Genomic DNA, 9637 nt, shown 5'->3' with positions numbered 1-9637 from the left:
CGTGTGAAGTTGTTTGTGTATTAAGTCTGTTTACATGAGGTCAGAAGAGTGTGAGAGTCTGTGGTCATTGTGGTTATTTGTGTACGTTGGAAACCCTGAAAACTTCGAAACTCTAGGTTCTGTATAGGTATGGGGCATGCCACACCAACCATCCCGATTTTTAGGAGTTTTAATGAAATTTCGCCAATGCACCAGTGGCCTGAATTACGCAAATACGGAGGAGAGGAAAATAAACTAATTTGTGTACGGATCTGTCCACTCTAACGTGGGAGATTTCCTGCAGATGTCAGAATGGAGATGTGGGCGGTGTCTCATCCAGCAGGTGCAGAGTTACGCGTTTAGTAGCCTACTCTGGCGTATTTTCTAGTAGGCTACAATAGTCTCCTGAAGATTTCTACGTAATTTTATAACGTTTTGTCGTTGTTGCAGAGCAGGACAAGGGAAGTAGCCTAATAAGGAAACCATTCAACGGCAGTAAATTGATTTTACATCGAAGGATTTGAACGGTACTGTGAAATTGCTTTATAAAGTCCCACTTTTTTTAAAATCTTAAATCGCTCTGGATCAGAGCGGATAAATACGGCAGATTTACGGAGTTAATAGCCTCGACAAGAACCAGAATATAAATCGAAAACATATATAGAAATATTCATTCTAATAACGCGATTTCTTTTTGGAAGAAACCCGGCCAAAGTAGGCTAATACAGGCTAGTACACGGGTGCTCAATATTCCTATTATTGTATAATTGCATTGCAACTGTAACTGTGTTTCAAATCAGGACACGATGGAACGTTTAAAGTTAGTGCTGCAATACTTCCAGTCAAACTCCGAGTCCATTTCCAACGGAATTTGCGTCATACTCGCCTTAATTAGCGTGAAGTTGTACACTAGCTTCGACTTCAACTGCCCTTGCATTCCGCAATATAACAAAATGTATGCCCTGGGTGTAATGTTTGTACCGCCGATAATATTGTTTTTATTGGGGATTTTAATAAATCGGCACACGGGAGTAATGCTGGACGAATGGCTGAGACCAGTCGGGAAGAGGGGGAAAAATCCAGCTGTTGTCAAGTAAGTAATTCTCTCTCTCTCTCTCTCTCTCTCTATATATATATATATATATATATATATGTGTGTGTGTGTGTGTGTGTGTGTGTGTGTGTGTGTGTGTGTGTATATACATATATATATAATTTTATTATTATCAGTATTATTTACTATTAACATGGGGTTAATCACATGGAAACATCAATAACTAAAGAAAATAACTTTGGTAGCTGTTTGTTTTAGGGGAAAATGTACCATTTCACTTCAGTGATGAGTAAGTATGTTTTGGCCAGCATGGATTAAGTCAGTCTAGTGCAGTGCAGATTATGTTATCTAGTGGGAAACTCAGACACACCTCGCATGCAAAGTGACAATAGGTGGATGACCCTTTCACCTGGCAGTGTATGCCGGAACTGGCGTTTCATAGCAACAACCGTCCGACCACCTGCTGTGGTGAAACCTGTGCATCTTGACTGAAAAATTAGTTGGCAAACAAACATATAAAAGGAGCTTTGAATCGCAGCTGTTCTTTCTTGTCGTTCTATGTGTTCGAATGACCGCTGTTATCTTTTCAACGTCAGTACACTTCACAAGAATGAAAAGTTACAGCTAGGCTATTTGATGGATGATTGTGGGCTGGGGCACTATTGTCATTGCAGTACATTTGACTGTCTTCATCCGAAAACCTGTCCAGCTATGGTTAGGGGTGTACAGTAAACGGTGTGTGTGTGTGTTTTTAATCCAAGTATGCGACGCTCTTTAGTGTGAATGTCGGATGTTAAGCTCTGCATTCAAAATGGCGGGATGACGCTCTGCATGGCTCTGGCAGGTACCTGTTTTCAGCCATGATGCAGAGGGCCATGCTGGCTCCCATGGTCTGGATCCTGGTCACTCTCCTGGACGGGAAGTGCTTCATCTGCGCCTTCAGCATGAGCGTGGACCCCAAGTACTTTACGGGCATACCCAACAACACCGGCATGGACTTGGTCAAAATACTGGCCAAGGTGCCGTGCAAGGAGGACATCATCTTCAGAAACAACACCTTCCGCAAGGCCGTGTCCCGCTACGTGCGCTGCTACTCGCAGGTGAGGCTGGCCCCTCTCAGGACCTGCTTTTATGTTTCTGACATAGCGCCGCGCGTCTCCAAACTACTGATGGAATGGCCAGGGTTCACGAACCCGATGGGCGCAGTTAAAATGAACTTTTCTGGACAGATCAGTAATATAGACTCTCCACAGAAAAATCTGATCGGTTCGAACAAGTGAGTCGCTGATGGCACCTTACTGTATGACTAGTACAAGCTGTTTTTTGATGGATCTTTAAATGTGGCGTTATGTTTTTGGTCGAATGTAAGAGGGTCAGTAATGATTACACAGTGGGTATATGTGACAGATTCATAATGAAGTCTGCTGTGCTGTACCCCCTTCTGCAGGCCATCGGCTGGTCTATCCTCCTCTTCCTCATTCTCCTGGGGGCCCTGGGGCGATTCATCAAGCCCTGCTTCAACCAAGCCAACTTCCTGCAGACGCGCTACTGGAGCAACTACCTGGACATCGAGCAGAAGCTGTTCGACGAGACCTGCGTCCTGCACGCCCGCGTCTTCGCCCGCAAGTGCGTGGTGCAGTTCTTCGAGGGCATGCGGGAGGACGTGTGGCTCCGCCTGCCCCGCCCGCCCGTCAGGACCAAGGAGGAAGAGGAGGAGGAGGAGGAGGAGCACGAGCGCCTGCACGGCATCACCAGGCACGACCAGGTGGACCACATCCTGAACACCTGGTACGGCTGCAAGCCGGAGCTGGACGTGACCAAGATCGCGTACCGGCCCAAAGTCTACATCACGTGGGAGGACAGAGAAGGAAGGGCCGTGTACTCCGACGTGTAGGGGCCCCTCAGGAGAACACACTCAACTGGCTGCCTTAATCCCACAGACATGCTGTATAGCCATGCATGTAATTTCATTAATACTAGAAGCCTTGTTTTCTTAAACCTAATTCTCATAATTCTCTTAATATTTAATTGAGACTTCACTCCTGTTTTCTGCTAAAGAAAAAGAGAGAAATATGAAATGCTTGTCTATAGTCAAAAGGTTTGAAAATGACATCATTAACATTGTATGTGTGTGTGTGCGCTCAAATATACTTAATTGATCTGTGCATAGAGTGATATAGAAACTCTGAGACTAATACTCGGGACATGTTACTCTCTGTATTGCCCTGTGTTCACCTGTGAGCATTTGATTTTGACCAGAGATCATTTGAATGCGCTGGGATGTTGTTTAAACTTATTTTGCATGTCTTACTTCGCCTTCCTCATCTCTGTGGGCAAGGCAGGTTACAGAGATGTCGTTTTCTCTTGATTCATTGCATTTATAGTAAAATATATGCCTTTTATAACAGCGTGTTTTCACTAACTTAACCGTCCACTAAGCATTTATAAATCCGTGTTTCCATGCGCACTCATAAAAAGAATGCAGTTAAAGGGGTTAAAGCGTTACAGGGTTTGGGCAGAACACCTTGTTCACATATTTGATCTAAAAGGCCGATAGTCCTTTTTTGAAGTGCATCAGTATATTCACTTCGGGCACGGATTGCTGACTTTCAGGCACGTTCTATCTTTATGTGTTCAAACAGGGGTGTGACACACAAGACAGGCAAGAATGCACCCTGATAGAAGACCATTCTTTTCCAATCAGCGTTCAATATTCAGCTTCCTGTTAATGTCCTTTGTAAAAACAGCTTTAAAAAACTCGACGGACATGAATCTTCACATTCTTACACTTTGCCATGACTCAGGAGTGATAGCTCCGTAAGGTCTGGGAAAGAAGCCGAGCGCAACCGCGTGGACTGGTTCCCGGTTTTTTTGGGCGGTTTTGACATGATGTGTCCTGTGTCTCGTCTTTACCCTCTTCGTGGCAAGTACTTACAGTGACATATGTTCTTAATAATAATAATTATTATTATTATTATGATTATTATTATACAGGTTAAATGTGTTGTCTGTCACGGGTGTAATTTTCTTACGTAACGTGTTACTTTGTAGGCACAAGTTCTAATATTTTAAAAAGTGATTTACTGATTTGCTGCCGCAGTTTTGATGCTAAAATTATAGAGGTCATAAACCTCCTGGCGTAAAGATTGCTATTGTAAAGCAACGATATCGTCCTACAAAAGTGATTGCAAACTAATAATTATAATCTAGTACAAAAATCTCACAGTCGGATAAAATTGACCATTTGTTATATTACAGATCACCTTTTAAAAAAATAATTAATCTAACAATGCGTGGACAGACCACGGCGTATTCCATGTTCATTGATATAACACAATTAGCCTACCCGTCATCCCTTCTCAACCGCCAATATCCATAATACTCTTGATAAATAGACGAGACCGCAACAGGTGTTTTCCAAAGGCGGGGCGTCGCGGACTCGGTTCCCCTCCATCGGTATCCATAAAAAACGGGGGGAGGGGATGATGACTTTGTGTCCATTATGAACTAAAGACTATGAACTACAGCTTAAACAGGAGTTTTCCCATGCACGCGTGACTGAATTTTTTTTGTTACCGATTAGTTATCTACACTCAGGAGGACAGGTGTGAGTAATTCATATTTCTTTTTGGAAAAAACTCATTTTATATATTTTGGAACAATATATCATATTTGGTTATTTCTAAATATCATTTAGAAATATGACGTGTAAATGCACATTATTTGGTTGATATTAGCAGCTAGGTAACTTTCATTTTGAGGGATAGGCTACTTGTTTCTTATCTCCTAAATTTAGTTTTATCTCCACACAGGCGCCGCACATCGCTCGCAGTTATCCTTTTAACGGGACAGTTTTCTTTATTAACATAAAACGCACAAGGTTTCCAAAATGGATAAATTCCGCATGATGTTCCAGTTTTTGCAATCCAATCAGGAATCTTTCATGAACGGCATTTGTGGAATTATGGCGCTAGCCAGCGCGCAACTGTACTCCTCTTTTGAGTTTAACTGTCCCTGTTTACCGGAGTATAATTTCGCATACGGAATAGGGATGTTAATAATTCCACCGGTTTGGTTCTTCTTATTGGGATTTGTGTTGAATAATAACGTGTCCATGCTGGCGGAGGAATGGAAGAGACCGACGGGGAAGCGGCGAAAAGACCCGACCGTGCTGCGGTACATGTTTTGCTCTATTGCACAGCGTTCCTTCATTGCACCAGCTGTGTGGATCGCAGTGACGCTAATGGACGGGAAGAGTATCCTCTGTGCTTTTAGCGTCGATATAGACTTAAATCAGTTCACAAACGGAAGCCATCACAACCTTTCGGACGACGAGCTGGTCAGATTATTGGCCAAAATTCCCTGCAAGGATGTTTTTGACGGCCACGAAGTTTTTTCGAGAGAAGCGGTTACCAGATATCTACGCTGTATATCCCAGGTAAAGAAGTCCGAATTGCACAGCAGTTTAAACATGCTTAAGAGGATAAGAATAAGTACAAGTTAGTTAGGCCTGTTTCCTTTTGATCTGTTCCGACCCCTCATTGCTTTGATTTACGGTAACTGTTCAGCAACTGAAATCTCGGAGCTCTTTGTCTCCAATCTGAGAAATTATACTGTAATAGCCACACACACCTCCAACTTCATCTTGTTGAGTTTTCCAGTAAACTTAACATATAAAATTACTTTTTAATGGTTGCTTTAGTACAGCTTCTCTCATGTACAGGACAGGATATTTTAAACTGCTGCAGGGGTGCAAAGCCAGGGGTAGTCCAGTTCAGGGTTTTGTACCAACTTCTGCTCTCAGTTATTTAATTTGCGCAGTCATATCTTGAGCTGACAATTCTGTTCAATTCAATTTTATTTGTATAACACTGTTTTTTACAGAGAACTGTCACAATGACACTTTACAGAGTAGCAAGGCAAGAGCCAGAGAAAAAAGAGCAAACAGAGCAAACACCAGGCCTGAACCCCCAAAAAGCAAGTACATGAGGTATAAACTCCCAGTGGGGAGAAAACCCTCAAACGGCGGTGAGAAAAAACTCCCCGATGGGAAGAAATCTTGAGAGGAACCTGACTATACAGGGGGAGCCCATCCTCCACTGGCCTGCCTGTTGTAAAGTATCAGTCAGCAAATAAAATGGGTACCATTTTATTTACCATCTGCATAAGTACCAACTACAACTGCAGACTGCCAGTGTATCCTAGAGATGTTACTGTGCTCATGTACCGGAGTGGACCAGCATAGTTTATGGGTCCATCAGGAAACTGAAACTAAGGGAGGTTTAATTGGTTGGAATAAAAACGAGGATGCGGACCAGCCCTGCTGGACTGGAGCTGTGCACTAGTGTTCTGTCCCAGGTCAGAAATGAGCAGGATAGACAGCCATGCGAGCTGCAGCCTGTGAATGTAATGGAATGGACTCTTGCAGGCTTTCGGCTGGCTCTTTCTGCTGCTGATGACCTCGCTGGCCTTCATGGTGAGGGCCGTCCGACCCTGCTTCTCTCAAGCGGCTTTCCTGAAGACCAAGTACTGGTCGCACTACATCGACATCGAGCGCAAGATGTTCGACGAGACCTGCACGGAGCACGCCAAGAGCTTCGCCAAGATCTGCATCCAGCAGTACTTCGAGAGCATGAGCGGGGAGATCCACAGCTTCCACAGCCACCGGTCCGGCAAGAAGAAGGAGGACGGCTGCAAGGAGGAGGAGGACGAGAAGGGCGAGGAAGAGAAGCTGCTGGGCATCCGGGCGCAGGAGGACATGAACAAAGTCCTGTGGAACTGGCACACCTGCAAGCCGTCCCTCAGCCTGCGGGACGAGACGCTGCCCCACGGGGGCGCCGACGAGACGGCACCCAACGGGCTGCCGAACGGCTGCCACTCGCCCGTCCCGCCGAAGAGAGAGTGGGCGGCCTACTACAGTAAGGTCTGAACTTCTCCGGCTCAAAGGACGTAGTCAGCTTTGGGACGAGAGCATAAATCTCTGTCTGTTGGGCAGGCGGGACACTTTCATTTTTGTCTATGTGCAAAAAAACGAAGCTTGAGTTGTTGGCTTCAAATGCTGAGAGGGTCACATCAAAACGTAGATTTGCTGTTAACCTCATAGAAATACTGAGCCATATAGTCTCTAGTGAGTCTGACGTAGGTGGTCAGAGGTTTTGGTGGCATTTATAGAACTAAGAGACCTCTTTACCTCATATTGTGTTGCGTTGCCCTACATTTGTAGAACACCAGCTTGGTTCCTAGTGCTGAAGATAAGAGAAGCATGTCCATGGGGATGAAGGTTCTGAGCAACGTTCTGCAATACTAATGAAGCTGCTTGCATGGCGCTTGTGTTAGTGGGTAAAGTGCTGTGTGAAAGGGGCGTGTTGCCGGTCAGCAGGGCTGTGGTCCCTTTGCCAGGCTGTGGTGGTATCTTCAGTCTAACTTTGTTGTCAAAGTGCGTAATTATTCAAGCCTGAGCACGGTTTGCTTGAATCTGCCACATCTGAATCCTGGAAATGTGATGTACTGTGGGAATGCAAAACACGCAGTTTCATTCGCTGGTTTTCGATTTTGCTATCCATGCTTCTTGAACTTTTGGAAATGTACCTGTAAGTGTGCCTTAGTTCTCGCCTAACAACAACAGGTTGAATTAAAAAATGAGATTAAAGTAACCAAACTTACAGTAATCAAATCACTTGGTCAATATAGTTTGAAATAATGAGCATTTTCATCCTCAACATTTCAGTTTTGTGTATTACACAAACTATTGCCTAATGAGGTAGAATTCCCAACACAAGATCGTTTGTGTTTGAAAGCTGGAGACTAACCGTTCTCTTGTAACTGCTGAGGTTTTCCTTTCTCATGAGGCCCAGATCAGAGGATTACTGGTGAAAAAGGCTGAGGATTTGTTGATCTTGTCCATGGTTGCTCCACTATGAGAAGGTAAACACATGCTAACACCCCTGACTAAAGGGACGTGTCTTTTGTTGGAGATGTGAGTCCTAGCCCATCATGCTTTTCATAAGGACTGTGTGAGTGCTGTTCTTTCTTATGCCATACCTTTACACTAACACCTGCCATACTGTTCACCTGTCTCACCTCCCACTGGCATACTGTCCACCTGTCTCACCTGCTACTGCTATACTGTTCACCTGTCTCACCTGCTACTGCCATACTGTCCACCTGTCTCAGCTGTTTACCTCTCTCACCTGCGACTGCCACATTGTTCACCTGTCTCACTTTCCATTGCCATACTGTTCACCTGTCTCACCTGTTTACCTCTCTCTTCTGCTACTGCCACACTGTTCACCTGTCCCACTTCCCATTGCCATACTGTTCATTTGTCTCACCTCCCATTGCCATACTGTTCACCTGTTTCACCTCCCACTGCCATACTGTTCACCTGTTTCACCTGCTACTGCCATACTGTTCACCTGTCTCACCTGCTACTGCCATACTGTTCACCTGTTTCACCTGCTACTGCCATACTGTTCACCTGTCTCACCTGCTACTGCCATACTGTTCACCTGTTTCACCTGCTACTGCAATACTGTTCACCTGTCTCACCTGCTACTGCCATACTGTTCACCTGTCTCACCTGCTACTGCCATACTGTTCACCTGTTTCACCTGCTACTGCCATACTGTTCACCTGTCTCACCTGCTACTGCCATACTGTTCACCTGTCTCACCTGCTACTGCAAAACTGTTCACCTGTCTCACCTGCTACTGCCATACTGTTCGCCTGTCTCACCTGCTACTGCAATACTGTTCACCTGTTTCACCTGTTCACCTGTCTCACCTCCCACCGCCAGGTTGCTTGTGTGACGACGCTGTTGTTGACCCAGTGAAGCTGTTTTCATGTTAACCCAGTGAAGCTGTTTTCATGTTAACCCAGTGAAGCTGTTTCATGTTAACCCATTGAAGCTGTTTCATGTTAACCCAGTGAGTCTGTTTTCATGTTAAAGATGCTGTCCACTACAAACGGACATCAATAAAGCTTTCAGTCACCTTCTGTTTCTGGGTGTGTCCCTGAGCATTGTGTGTCTGCATGCGGCTTTCATCCAGTCCTTTGTGAAGGTCAGGTTGTGCGTTTAGCCCACGCCTAACCAAAGAAAGAGCTCTAAAGAATGCAGAATGACTACACAGCGCTCCTGCCATGCGTGGGATGAGCAGCATTCAGGCAGTGAGAAGCCACAGCCTCCGAGAGCATTTGAATTCTCCATGGAAATGAGGTCACTTCCTGGGTGACACTCTCATGCTCAAAACATATCTGGCTCGCATGATGAGAAATAGCTCTCTAAATTACCTCAGTCCATGATTAATTTCTTTAAGCTGTATTTCTTTTAAACTTTAAAGTGTGGGGTACACTGCAACAGTGCTTTAACAGGATGAATCCGTACACTGCAGCAGTGCTTTAACAGGATGAATCCGTACACTGCAGCAGTGCTTTAACAGGATGAATCCGTACACTGCAGCAGTGCTTTAACAGGATGAATCCGTACACTGCAGCAGTGCTTTAACAGGATGAATCACACAGAGTCCCTTAAAGTTCATTGAAGTCGGATTATTTATTTGGATCTGAAGGACCTGGCTTGTAACTCCTCGCTCATTCAGTCATTCA

At 44.8% G+C, this 9637-nt stretch overlaps 2 protein-coding genes across 5 annotated transcripts; both read left to right on the top strand.

The window, feature by feature from the left end:
• Positions 1-248: 248 nt before the first annotated feature.
• calhm3 (calcium homeostasis modulator 3) lies at positions 249-3579 on the top strand. 4 transcript variants are annotated; one of them, XM_035399803.1, is made up of 4 exons: positions 250-506; positions 780-1072; positions 1878-2133; positions 2481-3571. In XM_035399803.1, exons 2-4 carry the CDS (start codon positions 786-788, stop codon positions 2925-2927), a joined length of 990 nt encoding a protein of 329 aa, XP_035255694.1. In that variant the 5' UTR covers positions 250-506; positions 780-785; the 3' UTR covers positions 2928-3571. The 4 variants fall into 4 exon arrangements, with proteins under 4 accessions (XP_035255695.1, XP_035255694.1, XP_035255692.1 ...); XM_035399802.1 differs by having other exon boundaries at positions 262-322; positions 430-1072; positions 2481-3569; XM_035399804.1 differs by lacking the exon at positions 780-1072 and having other exon boundaries at positions 249-506; positions 1892-2133; positions 2481-3579.
• Positions 3580-4829: 1250 nt separating this feature from the next.
• On the top strand, positions 4830-9016 carry LOC118217825 (calcium homeostasis modulator protein 1-like). Its single transcript, XM_035399886.1, has 2 exons — positions 4830-5471; positions 6462-9016. The coding sequence occupies exons 1-2, from the start codon at positions 4923-4925 to the stop codon at positions 6960-6962; spliced, it is 1050 nt and encodes a 349-aa protein (XP_035255777.1). The 5' UTR covers positions 4830-4922; the 3' UTR covers positions 6963-9016.
• Positions 9017-9637: the final 621 nt, after the last annotated feature.

Source organism: Anguilla anguilla, chromosome 18 (genome assembly GCF_013347855.1).
Source record: "Anguilla anguilla isolate fAngAng1 chromosome 18, fAngAng1.pri, whole genome shotgun sequence".
In the NCBI taxonomy this organism is placed as follows: Eukaryota; Metazoa; Chordata; class Actinopteri; order Anguilliformes; family Anguillidae; genus Anguilla; species Anguilla anguilla.
This window is presented reverse-complemented; position numbering and strand designations above follow the sequence as displayed.